Here is a 22,657-nt window from a genome sequence, read left to right on the forward strand (position 1 = left end):
GGATGAACGTGAGGTAGAAGCCCTAAACAAACTCTAATTACTCTGATTATACCACTCTCTGAGGTTTGCTAACCAAGATTGCCCTCTTTTCCCTTGACTTCTTTTTCCATTGATCTTGTCCTGGATTATCAATTGCAACATCTTATATATGTTATGCCTCATCAAATGTCCTAAATATTTTAGTTTCCTCTCCTTAATGGTGTTAGTTTTTTCTGTCTTTTTTTTAATTTGTCTCATGATCTCATCATTACCTTATCAGTCCATGACATCTCTTAACATTCGTCTGTAACACCACACTCAAAAGCATTTAACTTATTTTGGGTCTTCTTTATCAGTGTCCAGGCCTCAGCTCCATAACGGACAGAAAAGACAAAACATCTCAATATTCTTGTTCTTAAAGGAAACATAAGATCACCGTGGCATAGAAGATTCTTCATTTTAAGGAAGGCTGCATGTGCTTGTTCAATATAATGGTCCCAGTCCTCACTCGTCATACATCCGAGATAGCGATAACTTTTAACTCTTTCAATTTCTTCATTATTGATTGTAATTTCTGTTTTTACATCTTTCTTACTGATCACTATAAGTTTTGTTTTCTTGATGTTTAACTTCAGACCAAAATTTTCACTTATTCCATTAATAACTCTAACAGGGCTTCCCTGGTACCCAGTCCTTGTCAGAAGCCAAATTGAGAATCACCAAGTGTTTCCTCACATCTTTTATAAATTCAGTTGTGTAAATCCCTCTCAGATCTGGCCAGCAATATAGTATCATTTGCATATGTGATCATATTTATTGTATTGCTATTAATCGTTATCCCTTCTGTAACTTCCTCTAAAGCTTCTTTAAAAATTTCTTCAGCATAAATGTTGAACAATATAGGTGATAGAATACAACATTGACTAATTCCGCTTTTAATTATCTCTTCCTATCCTTCTACTTCTATGCATACCTTTGCTGACTGTTCCCAATACAAATTTGCCATCATTCTCATGTCTTTGCTATCAATTTCAATCTTCTCTAAGATTTCGAACACTTTGCCATGTTTTACCTGATCAAAGGCTTTTCCATAATCCAAGAAGCAGATGAATACCTCTTGGTTCACATCTCAACATCGTTCTATTAGAGTCTAAACTGTAAACAGGGCTTCCCTGGTACCCAGTATTTGTCAGAAGCCAAATTGAGAATCACTAAGTGTTTCCTCACATCTTTTATAAATTCGGTTGTGTATAATCCTTGGAAGTATCTTCAATGCATGGCTCAACAAACTAACTGTTCTGAATCGAGAACAACTATTTGTATTTGCATATTTCAGTATGGGTATGAACAACGATCTCAACCATTCTCTGGGAATTTCTCCAGTGTCATAAACCTTTTTGAGCAGACCAACCCACACCTCCACCTTTATTATCTTTAAAAGTTCTGTCGGAATTCTGTCAGGACCACTTGCTTTTTTGGGTGTAGCATATTTAACAGTTAAGATCACTTCTTCCTCAATGATACTCGGTCCTACCACATTTTCTGATCTGTCAAACATTTCATTTCTGTTGAACTCAATCAATAGTTAATAATAGAGTGCCATAGTGGATTCTAATTATTAGTGCTAGATACTGTTTATGCAAAATCTAAGCAGTGTAAGATCAGAGACGTTGTGTGAACCAGTCCAACGATGTTTCAAGATGGCAGCATTACTGTTTTCTGTAATTCCAAAATAGCATATCATTCGGATGGTACCAAGTTCAAGATAGTTGACAAGAAAAAAGACCTAGGGATAATTACATGTTCCTAAATGAAGTGAGGTTCTGCAAAGTGCATTTCTGGAAGGACAGATCTGATGCATGCATAGGTGCAGAGAAGAGCAACAAGAGAAGTTGGGGACAAAAATGTTATTCGTACAGTTGCGGTTCTGTAAATTGCAGTCTCTGGAACTAGGCATATGCATGGTAAACTTAATGAAGTCTATAAAGCTGTAAGAGGTTTAAGTATACTAAACACTGATGGTATTATCCTCACACACACGAATTGAAATCGAAAAAAGTTTGTTGCAGAATTATTTTTTGGATATTTGCATTAATCTTCATGGAGAGGGTGAAATTACAGATAACTGTTTATTATAAGAACCTTTTAGCATTAAAGCAGCCAAGACTCCTGGAATTGATGGTACACTCAGTAATTTCAAGAGGTAGTGAAAAAGTGTAATAAACTATTAAGGTTAAAAATAAAGGCATCATGGGACTTGTCACTGGATGCCCAGTAATTTTGGAGGAGGTGGCAAGACAGTATATATTCATTCAACCATTAAGGTGAATTATAACATCACTGGACTAGGGAGAGATTCCTCTGGATTGGAGAAGTGCCAATGCATCAGTACGTAGAGGTGGTTCTAAGAGTGAAGTGGGTAACTACAGACCAATTATTCTGACTTCAGTGGTAGCAAAAATCATGACATCCACAAGGTCATTTAGACAGAAATGGAATTATAAGAATACATGAGTATTGATTCAGTTATTCATGAGCTGAATGAAGGAAATAATTTCAGCACCGTTCAATTGGATTTTACGAAAGCACAACCCAGCCCCTCATGAGAGGTACTTCATAAGCTGGAACATATCAGGATCATGGATAACAGGGTTATGAGTAAATGCTACTCTTCAGCTCGGTCTAACATTAGAAGTGCAGCTCCCAAATTGGTTTGGGACTTCATAAGCTGGAACATATCAGGATCATGGATAACATTCTAAGATGGATCACAGGGTGGCTGCAGAAGGTTATGAGTAAATGCTACTCTTCAACTCGGTCTAACATTAGAAGTGCAGCTCCCAAATTGGTTTGGGACCACTAATGCTTCTGATTTTCATAAAAGAGTCAATAAATGGATATTCTAAGGCAGTGCCAGAGATTCCCACAACTCTGCATTATTTCTCTTGCGATGATACAGAGAGAGAGACTTTGTATAGAAAGTCTGTGTGTACTATATAGTATCCTGTTATCTTCTCTCTTAGCAAGCAGAGAGAAGCAATAATACATGATCCTTTCTTATTCCCATTCCTTCCTAGTCATGAGGAGGCTGGCTATCTGTTACATGTCTATTTGGACAGGGTGGTGTCCCATCAACCCTATCCAGGCATAAGGGGAAAGTCCATGAGAGGGTTAGAAGGAGCAAGTAAAACAGAAATGGATTCACCTGTGGGTGTAAGCTCAACCGACAAGTGGGGGAGAAGGAAGTGCAGAATTTAATTTTAGCCCTATTTGCAAGTTTGAGGGGTTTTTGACATTGTTAAATCTAGTCTGGAGTTCAACTGAGGAGGTTCTCTGGAGCAAGAAGTACCACTGATGCAGATCCCATATCAGGATGACATCCCAGCTTCAGCAGTGATCTGTCCTAAGGATTAGAGTGAGCAGTGTTTGGCACCACCAGGTGAAGTATCCCATGCTGGGGAAACCTTCCCCAGTGCGAGAAATATTCTACTCATGCGGTCCAGAGGTTAAGCTGGGTTGTACAAAAGCAATATCAAGTTGGGATGCAGTAAAAAAAAAACCAGCATTATCCTACCATGAGAAAGGTCGAATGATCCCAAACTGTGAGGTAAGAAATTTCAATGCCTGCTCAAATTCTACCTTGAAAACTGAGTTAACATAAACTTGATTCCACACTGGTCTTGGACACTAGTGTCTTCAGTGAGTTAGTGGCTTGCTTGTCACTGAACTGCAAGGGATGGCTGAGCATAAGTAGTTAGCACAGGTTATAGCCGGCCGCAGTCTTTGAGTGAAAACATCAAGGGCAAATTTGAAGAAGTATTTACATTGAAACTTCCCTGTAACGGACAGCCATGGGGAACGAAAATTTGTCCGTTAGAGAGAAGTGTCCGCTAACAAGAAGTCTGAGGGAGAAAAAAAAAAAGAAAGAAAGAAAAATCATTAAACGTTTAATGTAAAATTAAATTAAAATATATACAGATTTTTAACAATATTTTTGTAAATAATATACAATTACGTACACAAGAGATAAAGAAAAATCGTTAAACGTTTAATGTAAAATTAAATTAAATTATATACAGATTTTGCACAATATTTTTGTAAATAATATACATACAATTGTGCTATGCATATTATGACTTTATCTTAAGAAAAATACATACAGTAATCACTTATTTTCTTCTGCACCTTCTTCCGGCTGATAATTTTGTTTTCAACATTTGTTTGGAGTGAAGAAACCATCGAAAGTCCTTCAGTATCTTCTTCAGCGGCGAAAAACATTTTTAAACGATTGATTTGTATGAGTGATTCTTCTATTTTCATCAGTGGTTCGTCGTTAATATGTTCTTTGGCAGAATGACCTCCTTCCATTCCTTCATCCTCATGAGGAACTTCTTGAAAAATATCGATGATAATGTTGTTGATATCTAGAGCACCATCTTCTGTAGTGAGGTTTGAGTCTATATCTTTGTAGCCATGGTCACTTGTAGCGGAAGTATCGTACATTATCAATAGATGTTGAAGTTCTTGTTCTTTTTGGTGCTCCACATTGCTGTTCATAACTTCAATTTTTGCGTTTGAGAAGCCAGAGTTTACAAAAGAGTTCACGACAGTTTGTTTTCTAATTGCATTTACTGAAGAGGAAATCCATTGAATCGCATCTAGGATGCTGAGTTTCTTTACAAGGTCACTTGCACATGTTACATCATTCATGTTTGCAATGAGATGTCTTAAAACACGTTTTCTGTAGTGAAGTTTAAAATTTTTTTTTATCCCTTGATCCAAGGGCTGACACTGTAGATGTGTTTGGTGGCAGAAAAACGATTTGAATGTTGGACAATTCAATGTGCAGGTGAGATGCAGCATTATCCATGAAAAGAATAATTTTTCTGTTTTAACGAATCATGTTTTGGTTAAAGTGACTTATCCATTCACTCATGATATCTCGTGTCATCCACGCTTCTTTATTAGACTTCCAGTCAACATTCAAAAGATTCAACTTTATGCCCTTGAAACAACGAGGATTTTGTGGTTTTCCTATAACAAGAGGTTGTTCAAAGTCTCCCAGCATATTTGTACACAATAGTACAGTCAAGCGTTCCTTAGAAATTTTTCCGCCCTGGCACTTTTCATTTTTTAGACTCATTGTTTTTCAGGAAGAGCTTTAAAAAACAACCCTGTTTCGTCACAGTTGTAAATGTCCTTAGCTTCAAAATCACGACATAAATCTACCAATTTGACGGTCCACTCTGTTACAACCCCAGTATCAACAGATCCACCTTCACCACTTACGGTTTTCCAAGAAATTTTATGCCGAGTTTTGAACTTGTCTAGCCATCCCACAGAAGCTTTGAACTCATTTACTCCCATAGATTTCGCAATCCCCAAAGCCTTTTCCCTAATAATAGGCCCATTAATGGGAATTTTTTTAGCACGTGTGTGACAAAACCACTCATACGTAACATTGTCAATTTGAAGTCCAACAGTTTTCGGGAATGATTTTTGAACCTGATCATTTACGTGTTGCCAAAATTGTTTGAGCAGTTCAATTTTTTTCTTTAGGATGTCACTTATCTGCCGCTTCCCGATTTTGAATTTTGCAGCAAGATTGCGAACACTATTTTTTTGCCGATCATACGCATTAATGAGTTCGACTTTATCTTTTAAAGTTAAATGTTTACGAGAAGACATTGTGCACTTCACAGGACACTGAACAAAACTGAAACTCAAAAGACAGAAGGCCGACAAAATTCCCCCCCTGCACACACCGAATTCATCAGAAGTTTTACACTTGCCTTAAAATTCTTGAAAAAGGGTTTAGAACCGCGACGTAAATCTTGATAAAATTCAGAGAATCGGAAATAGAAAATAAACACACGATTGAGGCAATACGTGGAAGAAACATTCCTAGAAAAAGGGCCGTGAGCTCGCCCGCTGTCCGTTATTGGGAGATCAAATTAAGTGCTAATCTAAACGAAACAGTGCAGATTGCCTGTCCGCGTTCGTTACAGAGAATGTCCGCTAGACAGAAGCTGAAAACACGTTAAAACCAACAGAGGAGAGTTGGGGAATTTGAAAATGTCCGTTGTAGAGAGATGTCAGTTAAAGAGAGGTGTCCATTAGGAGAAGTTTCACTGTATATGCTTCTGGATCTGCAAGGAAGAGTTTTTCCTGGTTATACGGGAGATTTGATCTCTTTGTACAGGAAAGTTCTGGGTTTTTGATATAAAGGGCATGTTTCCAGTCCAATTCACTTTAGTGAGGTAGTAGTAGTAGAGGCATATGATGCAAGAAAAGAAGCACTTGAGCTTATGCAGCATCAGAAAAAAAAAAACCCTAATTTCACAGATCCACTCCCTCTTGAATTTATCTAAACTATCAGCTTCCACGACAGATGAAAGTTTTTCCAAAGCAATCGCCTACCTGCTGGTTAAAGGCAAATTTCCGCACATCTATTCTACAACTGTCTTTCCTCAATTTGAATTTATACACCCCCTCCAGGTCTGTAACCGAGTAAGAGGAAGAATCCCATCAACCCATTCAAGGCACCCCGCAGGTGCTTAGTCTCCAGCCACTGCAGAACTTAAGCCTTTCTTGGTAAGAATGACCTGCTCTGGTAGCCTGTCCACACTGCTCAGAAAAACTTCATATCTGACTGCATGATTATTCCCAGGTCTTTTTCATTTTCTACCACCTTAAGTGTAGTACCACACAGTTGGTATGTTCCTCTGGGGTTTCTTCTACCCATATGCTGTACTTTGCATTTGTCAATGTTAAACTTCAGTTGTCACTTCTCATCCTATCTGCCCAACCTTTCTAGATCCTGTTGCAGTAACACATTGCTACCATTACTGTCATTAACAACCCTGCCAACCTTTGTATCATCTGCATACTTGGACATTAAGCCTGATATACCTTCATCAATATCACTGGATGAAGGTATATCAGGTGAGCTGGAAGACTGGAAAGGGTTGTCAGCTTCTTTCTGGGAGTCACACAACCTGACTTGCCAGATTTGTACCTTATGGCCTTGGAACAGTAGGATCAATTATTAATTAACAGTAGGATTTGTCTCAGAAAGGATCCAGGTTGCATTTATTGATGTACCTGTCAATGCATCAAACCACAGTCTAGCCCTGTGAATAACTGAGAGGCATACAGTGGTATAGATAAGAGCTAGTGCCCTGACTATGAGGCCCCAGATGGTGCTAGTGATGTGCCAAAGCAGTCCAGCATAATTCTTAATTTTGTTTTTTGGTATACTGGATCTGTGGGAGGAATGATTATCCCAGGGCAACTCCGATATACTTTGTCCAGGATGTGGCCAGTGGATTGCCTGTTTAGTTTCATGGTGAGAGTTCTAGTGCCGAGGCTTCCTTTTATCATTACTATTTTTGTTTTGCTCATGGAATAGTTGTTCAAGAGAATTGTTTATGCATTATTCCAGCCCACCTTACAAATTCACCCCAATAGGGATAACTAGGACTATTAAGGACTGCCATATCCTTGATGTTGAGTTCCTTACAAGTCACTAATTCAGAACTATGCAGAATTATGATACCCCTTGAGCAGCCTATGGCGACCAGCTTAGTGGCTGTTTGAGGCCTAGCGTGAACAGTGACTGCATGGTCAGAAAGGTAACTGGCCCAAGAATGGTTTCCCTTTGATGACAGGAGGTGTCAACAGTGCCTTCAAAGTATGTGGTGACAACTTCATTAATGGCATATTACATTAATACAGTGTCCTGGTTCAAACCTGAAATTGATGGTCAGATGTCACTGGCTTCCACAGAATGTGGCTGCTCTATAACGAATCAGGCATTCCAAATAGCTTGCCCAGCACTGGTAATAAAGTCTATAGGATCTAGGGAATGTCAGATTTTTCTCTATGCCCTAGGGTAAGAGATAGAAGGCAAATGTTTTCCAGGTGGTTGGAAAGGTACCTACAGTAAAGCAAGCATTAATGAAAGGATAAAAGGTATGTCAAACTTGTGGATGTAAAGATTGCGAGAGTGATTACTCATCATTGCTCCTTCAAGATCACTAGGATAGGCTTCGAGGATGGCCAGGAAAAGTAGCAGCTATGTTTTAATGCAGAAAAATGAAAGGTCATACATTTGGGAATAGCAACCCCAAAATAATTTATACACTTGGAGTTGAATCAAAAACTGTATGTGCAGATAATGAAGTTCGTGAAGCAGTGTAGATAGGAGGTAGTGCAGGCCCATGGTATCCTGTGGATGATTTGTTGCTTGTAGAGATAGGAAGGCTATTACTTTACCCGACATAAGGCAACTGTAAGATCACTGTGGAAGTGAAATTAAAGAATGCATTCCATGGGTTTTGATGTTTAAATAAAGTGTGTTATATATCAAGCAGTAAATATAGGAATTCTGATTCTTTTACTTGTCATATTAAGCATGTTAAAGTATTAATTTCTTCCACATGCATAATTTGGTAATATATTTGCAACAGCAAAATTGTGACAATTTTCTCTGCTGATATAAACATGATATTTGCAATAATTTTTTTATACTGGTATTTCTACTAAATTTAATTACTGCATTAGAGAATTTATCGTCCGCTTCTAAGCTAAAGAAAACATGCTTGTTTGTTTGTTATTTGGTTTTTAGGAGCATTAGCAACTAAGGCCATATTGCTCCGGGAAATGCGGTGGTCATTCCCTGACCTTTCCTCATCCTCCGTATTTGGTGGTGACGGGCTCGAACCCCGGTCTAATCAAGAAGCGTGTGCTACGCACTGCTGCTCCTTCCCACCTGGCTACGGAGGCGCCAAGAAAACATGCTCTCTTGATTTAAAAATGTATCATTAAACTGAGGAAAATAACAATGCAGTCACATTAGTATTTTCAAAAGGTGCATGTGTACTTGCATGTATATCAATGCTAGAAGAATAGTAAATAAATTTGATGAATTTGAAGTGTTGGTCAAGACATCAAAGGCGGATAATGTTGGGATATCAGAGACATTGTGTCACACGGATAATAGGAATGCACAATTGAATTTGGGGAGTACAATGTATACAGAAAGGATAGACAAGATAGGAAGGGAGGAGGTGTTATGCTGTTAATTAAGAAAAACATAAAATTAAAAGAAGTGAATCCAGTCGATATAGATGAACAGTGCACTGTTGAGTCAGTTTGGTGTGACATAAGCACTGCGAAAGCAAAAATAAGAGTAGGAGTGTGTTATAGGCCTAATGACTCGAAAGAGTACAATGAATAATTGTACAGAGAACAGAGTGGGCTAGTCAATCAGAATGTCTTAAAATGGGGGATTTTAACTTCCCAGATATTGACTGAAACTTAAGGATTGGTCACTCGCACACTAGTAAGACTTTTGTGTATTTATTAGATGATTCTTTTCTGTAGCAGCATGTTTGAGAGGCAACCAGAGAGGGTAATACTCTTGATTTGGTTATCAGCAGTGATCATTTGTGTATTAAGAATTTGCAGATAAAGAAACCACTAGGTGGCAGTGATCACTGAGTACTGCTGTGGGATTTACTCGAAGATATAATTACCATCAGGAGTAAAGGAAAGGGTTTTTGCTTCAGTAAAGGCGACTACAGTGGTCTCACAGTTTTTAAATTCTGTACAATGGGTCAACTGATGATGTTACCAACAGGAAATTCTAAGTGGAATTAATCGTGGAAGCTACTAAATGTTTCATACCTATTAAGAAATATTGTTCAAGGTTTAGGCCTAAATGGTTATCAAATGAACTAATGAGACTTATGACAGAGAAGAAAAATGCATGGGATGTATATAAATTATCAAGCGACACAGAAGCCTATGGCAGATATAAGCTAGTCTGTAATCAAGTCACAACACTTGATTACAGACTTACAGGGAGGTTAGGCAGGAAAAGGCAGATTACGAGAAATCTTTGGCAAAGGATGCTAAGAAAAACAGCAAGGATTTCTTTACTTATATAAACTCTAAAAGAAAAGGGGTTGAATCTGATTGGTCCTCTTGATATCGATGGTACGACTGTTGATGATCCTGCTCAGATAGCAAACAAATTGAATGAGTATTTTGCATCTACATTCACACGAGGAGTTATTAAAGTTTGAAAATGCCAGAAGGTTATCAAATTGTAGCAGAGTGCTTAATGATTTTGTAATAACTGAGAGCAAAGTGGAGGAGAAATTTTTGAAGTTAAGCATAAGAAAGGCATCTAGGGTGGATGGGATCTATCCAGTTATATTAAAGGAGGCGGCAAAGGAAGTAAGCAAACCCTTAGCCATAATTATGAGAGCATCCTTGAACACAGGGGAGGTCCCCACAGACTGGACAAGTGCAAATGATGTTTCCCCAATTACACAAAGGGGGATCGAAGGGTGACACAAGTAAATACAGACCAGTTAGTTTAACATCTGTTCCGGGTACAATGAACAATTGTACAGAGAAATTGAGTGGGCTAGTAAATCAGAATGTCATATAATGGGGGATTTTAACTTCCCAGATATTGACTGGAACTTGTGAGTTGGTCACTGGGCACACTAGTAAGACTTTTGTGGATTTATTGGATGATTGTTTTCTGCAGCAGCATGTTCGAGAGACAGCCAGAGAAGGTAATACTCTTCATCTGGTAATCAGCAGTGATCATTCATGTATTAAGAATTTGCAGATAAACAAACCACTAGGTGGCAGTGATCACAGAGTACTGATGTGGGATTTACTTAAAGATATAATTACCATCAGGAGTAAAGGAAAGGGTTTTTTCTTCTGTAAAGGTGAGTACAGTGGTCTCAGACAGTTTTTAAATTCTGTACAGTGGAATCAACTGATGATGTTACCAACAGCAAATTCTAAGTGGGAAGCATTCAAGGAATTAATCGTGGAAGCTACTAAAAGTTTCATACCTATTAAGAAATACTGTTCAAGGTATAGGCCTAAATGGTTATCAAATGAACTAATGAGACTCATGACAGAGAAGTAAAATGCATGGGATGCATATAAATTATCAGGCGACACAGAAGCCTATGGCAGATATAAGCTAGTCTTTAATCAAGTCACAAGAGATGTTAGGCAGACGAAGGCAGATTATGAGAAATCTTTGGCAAAGGATGCTAAGAGGAACAGCAAGGATTTCTTTACTTATATAAACTGTAAAAGGAAGGGGTGAATCTGATTGGTACCCCTTGATATCGATGGTTCGACTGTTGATGATCCTGCTCAGGTAGCAAACAGACTGAATGAGTATTTTGTATCTACATTCACAGATGAGGAGTTATTAAGGTTTGAAAATGCCAGAAGGTTATCACATTGTAGCAGGGTGCTTAATGATTTTGTAATAACTGAGAGCAAAGTGGAGGAGAAATTCTTGAAGTTAAACATAAGAAAGGCACCTGGGGTGGATGGGATCTATTCAGTTATATTAAAGGAAGTAAGCAAACCTCTAGCCATAATTATGAGAGCATCCTCGGACTGGAGATGTGCAAATGTATCCCAAATTCAGAAAAGGGGATCAAAAGATGATACGAGTAATTACAGTCCAGTTAGTTTAACTTCTATTCCGGGTAAAATAATGGAGTCACTGGTTAAAGATGCATTGCAGGATCATCTAGACAAGACTGCAGCAATAATTCAGACACAGCATGGGTTTGTTAAGGGAAAGTCTTGTCTGACAAATTTTATTGGTTATTATAATGTGGTTACAAAGGAAATGGATGCAAAAAAAAATAATTTTGATATCATATACTTGGATTTCTGGAAAGTTTTTGACATTGTTGCACATGGAAGACAACTGTACAAATTGGAGCAGAATGGTATTAAGGGTAAATTGCTACAAAGGATGGTTGAGTGGGAGAAGACAGAGGGTGGTAATCAATGGGTGCTGCTCTTCATGTACTAATGTTATTAGTGGAGTCCCACAGGGTTCGGTGTTGGGCCCACTGTTGTTTTGTATATTTATCAATGATACTGATGAAGGTATATCAGGCTTAGTGTCGAAGTTTGCAGATGATACAAAGGTTGGTAGGGTTGTTAATGACAGTAATGGCAGTATGCTACTGCAACAGGATCTAGAAAATTTGGGCAGATGGGCTGAGAAGTGGTAACTGAAGTTTAAACTTGACAAATGCAAAGTACTGCATGTGGGTAGAAGTAACCCCAGAGAAATGTACCAACTGTGTGGTACTACACTTAAGGTGGCAGAAAATGAAAAAGACCTGGGAGTAACTGTGCAGTCAAATATGAAGTTTTTTGAGCAATGCAGGCAGGTTGCCAGGGCAGGTCATGGGGTTTTGTCAATGATATATAGGAATTTTGCTACCAGGAAAAAGGAGGTGATTGTCCCTCTGTATAAGGCAATGGTCAGGCCACGCCTTGAGTACTGTGTACAGGTCTGGAGGCCTCATTTTAGGAAGAATGTAGATTTGCTCGAGCATGTACAGAGAAGGGCAACAAGATTGGTGAGGGGAATGAATGAATCCTCTTACCAAACTTAATTTCTGTAAATTGCAATGGTTGAAGACTAGGTGCCTGCACGGTGATCTGATTGAGGTGTATAAGGCCTTGAATGGGTTGAGCATGCTGAATTCTGATGGGATTCTCCCACTTGTTCAGATTATGAACCTAAGGGGTTATAAATTCAAATCAAGGAAAGACAGATGTAGAAGAGATGTGCGAAAATTTTCTTTTAGCCAGTGGGGTGGTTAATTGCTGGAACAAACTTCCATCTGTCATTGCGGAAGTTGATAGGTTAAATAAATTTAAGAATGAACTGGACAAACATTTAGAGGGAATGGCTGTGTGAATTTTTTTTTTTTTTTTTTTGTGCTGATGCATAAGCTTATACTCTTGCATCACCCGACACTACTGCGCGCACGCACGCACACAGAGAGAGAGAGAGAGAGAGAGAGAGAGAGAGAGAGAGAGAGAGAGAGAGAGAGAGACAGAGAGAGAGAGGGGGGGTGTTCTCACATGTTGTTGCTCCATTCTGTTCCATTCTAAACAGATGTTAAGAATGGAACAGATGGGGAGAAAACTTGAATCACCTGCTGTAAGGGAAAGGAGGGGGGGGGGAGCATCGGTGATATCAGAAGATGGTGGAACTATTTGAAGATAGCCAACCTGATACTAAGTAACAGCTAGGCCATGACAGAATTCACAGCTTCTGGATGAACTCACTCAGAATGGCAGCTCTATATAAAACCATATTAATAAATGATAGAACTATAAATTATTTAAGGACAAAGGCCTCATGCTACGAGGGAGTAGAATGACTAACATGTAGGTTAGTGCAAAAGCATCATTTTAACGTAGCCATCTACCAAAGTAGTTTAATTAATTAATTAAATTGGCATCGTTTTGGTTATATCTCATATTGTGAAGGCCTTCACAACAAGTTGCCATGGCATTGTACTACCTCAAATAAATAACACTTCACCAGCGGAAAAGACTACTGTTATTTATTCTCAGCGGATACCATCAACCAGATGGTACCGTTTGAAAGCTCGTTGGCTTCTTCTCTTTGGTGGGTGGGCAGGTGGAAAAGCATCATTTTAACGTAGCCACCTACCAAAGTAGTTAAATTAATTAATTAAATTGGCATCATTTTGGTTATATCTCATTACATTAAAATTATGCTTTTGCACTAACGTACATGTTAGTCATTCTACCTCGTAGCATGAGGCCTTTGCCCTTAAATAATTTATAGTCTATATCACTGCACACCATCAGGCATCTCTCATATTGTGAAGTTATACATCATAACTGGGTTGTCACTACTGCAACACCAGGGTACCAGCCCACCCACCGAAGAGAAGCCAACAAACTTTGAAACGGTGCAGATACCACCATACTCAGCAGATACCACCACCGTCTGGGTGGTGGTATCTGCTGAGAATAAATAACAGCAGTCTTCTCCACTCGTGAAGCGTTATTTATTTGAGGTAGTACAATACCATGGCAACTCGTTGTGAAGGCATTCACAATGAGATATAACCAAAACAATGCCAATTTAATTAATTAATTTAACTACTTCGGTAGATGGCTACGTTAAAATGATGCTTTTGCACTAACCTACATGTTAAATGATAGAACTTAGTGTTTAGAAAGTGTAATGGAGTTGCTTGCAGCAGATTGTTACAAAAAATATTATGTTAAATGGCTTCCAAAGCAAGTGACAAAAGAGATGCTGAAATGAGACTGGCAAAGGCTTTGACGGTTTTTGTAACTGCCAGGAGACTTTTTAAAGATGTAATAAGAGATAAGCTGGGCTGGCTGTGGTCCTAGGGTAGCATATATGGACATGAATTCACATGCTGGAAGATCGAGCTCATGAAGACATACAAGTCATTTTCATGCCAACAAATGACTTTGTTGCAATCAATATACCAAGGGTTGACAACAACACTCAAAGTCTATTATTACTGGTAGACCCGGCATCATTTCAGGAGTTCTGAGGGGTATACAGTATTAACAAGTGCTTAGACAACATTGTAGCATGTGAGAGGAAGTCACTTGAGCTATAATGATGAATGATGTGTGGCGAAGCTTGTGGCAGAAGGAGTGCATTTGCAATGTTGAGGAATTTTCTGATGTGAATGAAATTCAGTTATAGGTTTTGGAATTAACATATGAGACTGGTGAAGTGAAAGTAATAAGAAGAGTCTGGAATCACGCAATGCTGAGGTGATTAATGAGGATCTGACTGAGTTGGACAACAAAGGGTAAGAGTTCAGAAGAAAGAGAAAATGTAGCCAGTGTTGCAAGTAAAACAAAAGCCACCATTTTCGAGAATACGATACAATGGTCATTCTGATCTAAGGTAACCCAAACGTGGAATGAAGCAGCAAGTTTAGTCGAGGAATGAGTGAATGAAGAAGCAAAATTCTCAAACTCTATTCTTGGCTTATTCAAATAGGAATAATTAAGTATAATTAATACAGTATGTAAGTTTTTCCCCCTTTTTAATATTAATTTGTCCAGTCTAAGATTTTAACCATGGGAACCCACTTCCCCCTTATGTTGTTTAGACATAAACGTCACTCTGCACAGCACACACTCGTGACATAAATCAGAGAATTGGTGAACCCTAATAGCAAATTAAAGGACAGACAATAAATCTTTGGGGATAATCCTAACAAAACTACTGTGATGTGATCAGGCAAGACTACATACTATGCAGTTCAAAGTGATAAAATTAGGCCTGAGTAAAGCATGGTAGGAGGCAAATATATCTCACCCTATTTATAGTTTGCACGAGGTCCTATTCTAGGTTTTTGTTTATTTTCATTTTTTAATTTGGGCATCCGAAGCATCTGTATGGTAACAATTTCAATATGATGAAAAGGTTAAACATGCAGCAAAAATGATGTTTACAAATCAGAAAGAATACCTGGGGCCACAAGTAACAAATTACTTTAGTTTTTGTTTCAGCTTATTATGTGACATTTTTTTATGACTCACATGCATTACTTTTGATTAAATCATATAGAGGCGCCTCTGTAGCCAGGTGGGAAGGAGCAGCAGTGCGTAGCACACGCTTCTTGATTATACCAGGGTCCGAGCCCGTCACCACCAAATACGGAGGATGTGGAAAGGTCAGGCAATGACCACCGCATATCCCGGAGCAATATGGCATTAGTTGCTAATGCTCCTAAAAACCAAATAACAAAACAAAAACAAAAAAAAAAAAAAAAATCATATAGGATGGGTATGGCACTGAATAAATCAAGATTTTCTATGCAATTTAGTACATTCATTACTAGGAGTTGTAATGTGCATAACATTCTTTAACCATTAAAGGAATGGTCATTATTATTGAAAGAATTTTTGCAAAAATGAATATTCAAAAATATGGATTAAAAAAATTAAATAAAACATGGGGCAGGAAAAATTCCACATGTAAATATTGAATATAACAGAAAAATTCTTGGAATTTATATTCCACCTAAAAATCTAACAATATATACCAACCTGCCACAACAGCATCATTTTTCATTGCTCTCCTCACTATCATAATTGCATCATGTAAGGACCTCTCAGTTTCTTCAATGAATTGCTCAGCACCACCTCTAAGGATTATGGTAACTGTTTTAGTGTTGGAACAACCAGTAAACATGTTGTACCTACGAAAAAATGAGTAGTTAAATACAGAGAAGGAAAATATCTTTGCAAAACCAATTACTAGAAATATTAACAGTATTTCTGTACACAGTCTAGAAAAAAAATATGACTGTGAATTTTGAGGACTTTTAAGCAGTGCAATCGGAATTTAACATTATAAGTCATTCTACAGACTAATTTTTGAAAAAATTAACTGTTCAGAAATATAATAAATAAATAACTACTTATTTGTCACAAAAGGTATGTTAAAGGGTATATGATTAATGTCATCTATATGACAGTGTATGAGGAAAACACATGAAACACAATTAACAATAAAAGCAGCTTTCATACATTAACACTTTTACTGCTGGCCTTTCTGACTGGGGTTTTGACTTGGGATTGAAAAAGCACAGGATTCAGTCAATCTGGATTGAAAAGGGCAAAAACAGTCTTGACACTACTACTACTCAGAAATCCTGAGCAGTAGTGTCAAGATTCAGGATTTTTAAGAGGTAGAAGCTAAAGGTTATAATGGTTTATGCATCGAGCCATGATGATGAAGAGGTTGAAGAAATGTGCACCGAAATTGAATTTACTAGATGACCCACTACACTATCATTATGGGGGACTTCAATGCTAAGGTTGGAAAAAGACAAAACAGTGCAGAAAGGGGAACTATAGGAAATTCTGGAATTGGTGAAAGAAATGAAAGACTTGTGGAATTCGCAGAATATTGAGGAATATCAGAAATGAACACCTTTTGTGAATGAACAGAAAGTGGACATGGAAGAGTCCAAATGGATTAACAATTAACGAAATCGATTTCATCCTCACTAACAGAAGATTGTGAATGATGTTACCGTCCTGAACAAGGTAAATGTTTGAAGTGATCACAGAATGGTAAGATGCACACTTCATATAGATGTAAGAAAAGAAAGGAAAAAACTTACTCAAGTAAATAATATGAAGGTCTTTGAGATAACAGAAGAAGAGAAAAAGCAGTATGTACTGAAACTTAAGAACAAATCCGAGCTTCTGCAGACTGTTCAGGACCAGGATTTCGATGAGGAATACTACATACAACCATCTGAAAGTGGTAAAGCCTACAAAACCTATCGGTAAAAAGAAATTAAAAAAAAAAAAAAAAAAAAAAGTCAAGAAACACTTGTCATGATGAACTGAAGATGACAAACGAAGAGCAGGATAAACACTGACAAGGAAAAAATTGAGTATGCTGAGTTACGCAAAGCCATTAGAAAGAGACTCTGAGAGGACATAAGATTTAACACAAGAAAAGCAGAACAAGCATTAAGTGAAAACAAAAGACTTAAAACCAGCAGAGAAGGCATAATTCAAATTGCAGAAGACTACCATACAAAATTATATGAGGAATGAAGGTATGAATCCGGAAGCAGTGGGGAAGATGGATCACAAATTAGTAACACACATTACATATCTGATATCCTTCCTGATGAGGTAGAACATGCGTTGAAGAAAATGAAGAATCAGAAAGCCCCAGGGGAAGATGAAGTTACTGTAGAGCAGGGCTTTTTTTGTGACGGTACGCAACGGTACAGCGTACCGGCACCTTTTTTACAGCGTGCCAGCATGGGTGACACGCCTGGCACGCAGTCGGTGTCAGCCATGCCAGCTGCTTCCATCTATTAGGGAGATCACGTGACAATGGGCGGAGTCAGCACCCGTCAATCACGGCCGTATCGCTAACAGTCTGGAAGGGGTACCCTTTTCTGAATCTCGACCAAAACTTCATTATGAAATTATTTTTACTTAGTACTTACTGTATTTTTACATTTTACTTATTAATTTTTATTTATTAAATAAGACTCACCTTTGACTTATTTTTAATATACTTGTATAATAAATTTATGCTTAATAAAATGTGTGTTAATAAAATTAATGGTCAAGATTCAGTATTGGATATAGCGTACCAACTGCTAGTGATACGGCTGTGATCGACGGGTGCTGACACCGCCCAGTGTCACGTGATCCTTAACAGATGGAAGCAGCTGACATGGCTGACACCCACTGCGTGCCAGCCATGTCGGCACGGAATTTTTCTTGATAGCAAAGAATGAGTACCGGCACCTATTTTTTTTTACAAAAAAAGCACTGCTGTAGAGTGTTCAAATCGGGACTAAGAGACATGACACAAAAACTGGCAAGACTCTTCACAAAGTGCATTAGAAAAGGTGTGACACCTAAGGATTGGAATAACGCGATCTTAGTTTTGCTGCATAAGAAAGGAGATAAATCAGAAATTGGAAAATTTAGACCAATTAGCTTATTATCCCACATCTACAAGTTGTTTACAAGGGTCATTAATAATAGATTAGAAAGAATACTGGATGAGAATCAACTGAAAGAGCAAGCTGGCTTTAGGACAGGATTCTCACTATAGATCACCTTCACGTAATATATTCATTTGCAAATGAATATAAAACACCTTATGCCTGGCATTTGTGGATTATGAAAAGACATTTGACTTCATACAGCATAAGGCAATGTTTCGGGCACTGGAAAGACAAGACATAGATGCTCCATATATTATAATTTCGAAGAAAATATATAAGAACGCTACCTCCTTCATTAGACTAGCTACCTCCTTCATTAGACAAAGGCAGTAGCAAATTTAAAATTCAGAAAGGAGTTCGACAAGGTGACACAATATCTCCGAAGTTGTTTACTGCTGCCCTTGAGGAAGCTTTCAGAAGATTAGACTGGTTGCAGAAAGGAGTCAATGTGAATGCAGAGTACCTAAACCATTTGCAGATGACATTGTGGTCATACGCCACAATCACAAAGAATTAGAGGAAAATCTTAATCAGTTATGCAGAGTTAGTAAGGATTTTGGACTAAAGGCGAATATGGCTAAAACAAAAGTAATGATGAACAAGTATGCCACAGAAAGGGATATAATGATTGAAGGAGCAATAATTGAAAAGGTGGAGTCATAACATCTGGGACAAGTCATTAGCTGTAAGAATGATAAATGGCTAGAAGTCAGGAGAAGAATAAATTTTGGATGGATAGCATTCAGGAAATATAGTCACATACTGAAGAGCAATATCCCAGTTTGTCTGAAACGTAAAATAATGAATCAATGTATACTCCCCACCATGACTTATGGAAGTGAAACTTGGGCACTCACCAAAAGAATGGAAGAGAAGATGAGAACTACACAGCAAAGAATGGAACGAATTATATTGGGAATCAGACTGTTAGATAAGAAGAGAAACACATGGATTAGGCAGCAAACTCAAGTAAAGGACATTCTTATTAAAACTAAAGAACTAAAATGGTCTTGGGCAGGACACACAGCCCAAAAACATGATGACAGATGGACTAAGAAAATAACAGAATGGTACCCAAGAAGAGCTAGAAGAAAACCTGGAAGATAATGATGGAGAGGGAGAGATGATATTCACGAGTTCATAGATGGCCGTTGCACAAAAAAAAAAAAAAAAAAAAAAAAAAAGGAACTGGAAAGTTGCTGGAGAGGCCATCATCCTGCAGTGGTTTGAAAATGGCTGATGATGATTAAGAAGATTTATAATTAAAGAAATCTAGGGAACCAGTTAAGTTGGTAGATACTAACTAATTCCAACCTAGAGCCATAAAACAATTTGCAGTTCCCAGTTTAGTGGCCTTTCCTGTAAGTGCAATCTATTATAAATGGGTAGTAAACACAATTGCGATAATACTGATAGCTGAAATTCTGTGGGTTTTTATGTTATTATGGTGAAATGTGTTTCCCCATCACTGAAATCTTCAATCATTAAAACATACAGTACTGTAAATAAATTTTCAGAATCTGCTCTAAACTTCATACACTCCGCATCTCACTTGTGTGTGTCGGGTTAGTTCTGATTTGTGTGTGCCGTGTGCTTAGTCATTGATTGACGCTTATCTTTTTTACTGTGTTATAAATTTTGCTACCTCCCCCCCACCCCAAAAAGTCAGTGAACAGAAAGAGAGTTGTTGTTATTTGGTTTTTAGGAGTATTAGCAACTTTCAGCATCCTCCGTATTTGGTGGTCACGGGCTTGAACCCCGGTCTAATCAAGAAGCGTTTGCTACACACTGCTGCTCCTGCCTACCTGGCTACGGAGGTGCCTAGAAACAGAGTGAATTTGTGTGTAAAAGATAATTACGAATTATAGAAACATATGACAAATTAAACTTAAACAATATGTCTCAAAAGGAAGCAGCAGTAAAAGGAAGTGTGAAGGGAAATACCAAACAGGAGATGAAGCTATGTTCATTTGGTTCAAACAGGCCAGCTCATTTAATGAACCAATCAATCGTAGCATTCTGCTTCAAAAAGCTAATGAGTTTGCTGAAAAATTACACGAAGAGTTTGAGACGACGGATGGATGACTGACAAAGTGAAAGGAGAGGGATAATATTGTTTACAAAAAATTTCACAGAGAAAAACAGGATTCCGATAGTTCTGTAGCTGACAACTGGTTGAAAACCTCTTGGCAAACTGCATTAAGCACTTATAAATCCTGAACACATTTTCAATACAGATGAAACAGGGTTGTATTACAGGGCTACCCCAGACCAGTGCATGATTTTTAAAAATTCCTCTGCATCTGCAGGAAAGAAGATCAAAGACTTCTGATTCTTTTAGGGCGCAACATGAGGGGAACAATAAAGATGAAGCCATTAGTTATAGGCAAGAGTAAATTGCCTAGATGTTTTAAAGAAGAAAAACAGCTGCCTGTTGAATATGCCAATGCTTGGACGACAGTTTTTATTTGAAGATTATCTTCATAAATGGAATTTGCAATTGGATAAGAAAAACAAAAAAATTGCATTGGTTTTGGACAACTGCCCCAGCTCATCCAAAGTTCACTATCAAAAACATTGAATTAGTTTTTCTACCTTCGAATACCACATCACTGATTCATCAACAAGGAAATAATAAAAACCTTTAAGACCTTTTATAGATTGCACATGAGGCGAAGAATCATCCAGTCTATAGATGATGGTTTGAGAACATAATTCAATATCGTAAAGCAGATAACTGTTCTTGATGAACTTCATATGACAATGAGTGCTGGGAATGAAGTTTCCCAAATGTTCATTAGCAACTGTTTCAAGAAAAGTGGATTCATTATTCATAATGGTAAAATAAGTCTCAGCTGCCCAACTCAAGGCCACAGCTCACACTTGTACATCCGGCAACATAGCAGCAGCATTCTCCAAGGCAGAATGCACTGGTCCTGCAGGAGTCAGTTATTGCTGGTGACTCTATTGTCAGGGAAACGGGAAATATATTGCCCAAGGATAGATGGAATAGGACGAAAGTATGTCTACCAGGGACAAAAGCTGATGATGTTGTAGAACAGATATCAACTTTTAAGGACACAAAAAAGGTGATATTGTTGTAAATGTTGGCACTAATGACATTAAGAGTAGAAGATCTGCAGATTTACTTAACAAGTACAGGTCAATGCCAAAAAAAAGTCATGAGTTAGGGTCCGTAGCTGAGTGGTCAGGAGCGATAGTACAGTAGCACACGCTCTTTGAGTTGACCGGGGTTCAAGCCCCTGACTGCTGAATACGGTCGATCTGCCAACCCACATTGGACCAGCGTAGCAGATTATGGTCCATTTCCCTCAACATGAATTGTTGAGGAGGCTTCCATCCTGCAGTGGGTTGATAATGGCTGCACTTTACCTTTTTTTTTTTTGAAAGTCTGCAATTCTGCCCAGACACAATCAGAAGGAGTACATGATGAGAGCTTGTCAATCAATTCAGCACTGGAGGAATTGTCCAAGGGTCATGGGGTAGAATTTTTCTCAGTGTGGTCTGTGCTTGTTAACAGGAGAGACTGCTTCTACAGGGACACTTAAATAGAAGGGGTGCAAATGTTTGCTGATTTTATCAAGATAGCGTTAGTTGGGTCGGAAAACAGCTAGCGTTTGGGGGGGGGGGAATTCACAGACTAAAAAGGTTAATAGTAGCAGCAAGCAGAGGTGAAAGTAATTCTTGCGCTGCTTCTATTAGAATGAGCAGTGGCCTACAGAGGGGGGGGGGCTGGAAGTCATCATGAAACAAATAAATAATAAACATTGGCTGTGTTAGGGTAAATAAGAATAACAATAGTTGATGTACACCAATGCTCGAAGTATTGTAAATAAATTTGATGAATTTGAAGTGCTGGTCAAGACATCAAAGGCAGATATTGTTGGGATATCAGAGACATGGTGTCACACAGATATAAGGAGTGCACAACTGGAATATGGGTAGTACACCGTGTACAGAAAGGATAGACAAGATAGGAGGGTAGGAGGGGTTATGCTGTTAATTAAGAAAAACAACAAAATCTAAGGAAGTGCATCCAGTTGACATAGATGGACATTGCAATGTTGAGTCAGTTTGGTGTGACATAAGCACTAGGAAAGCAAAAATGAGAGTAGGAGTGTGTTATAAGACTAAGGACTGGCCCATTCTATTTCTCTGTACAATGAACAATTGTACAGAGAAATAGAATGGGCCAGTAAATCAGATTGTGTTATGATGGGGGATTTTAACTTTTCAGATATTGAATGGAACTTGTGGGTTGGTCACTC

The 22,657-nt window shown here is 38.1% G+C and overlaps 1 protein-coding gene across 1 annotated transcript in view; it reads right to left on the reverse strand.

The window, feature by feature from the left end:
• CCT7 (chaperonin containing TCP1 subunit 7) overlaps window positions 1-22,657 on the reverse strand; it is a 298,828-nt gene that overhangs the window by 40,531 nt on the left and 235,640 nt on the right. Inside the window, exon 10 of the mRNA XM_090377862.1 lies at window positions 15,925-16,076. Within this exon, the coding sequence (XP_090233988.1) occupies window positions 15,925-16,076 (152 nt within the window). The remainder of the gene's footprint in view (window positions 1-15,924; window positions 16,077-22,657) is intronic.

Source organism: Mastigoproctus giganteus, chromosome 7 (assembly GCF_048544385.1).
Source record: "Mastigoproctus giganteus isolate SK-2022 chromosome 7, ASM4854438v1, whole genome shotgun sequence".
Taxonomy (NCBI): Eukaryota; Metazoa; Arthropoda; class Arachnida; order Uropygi; family Thelyphonidae; genus Mastigoproctus; species Mastigoproctus giganteus.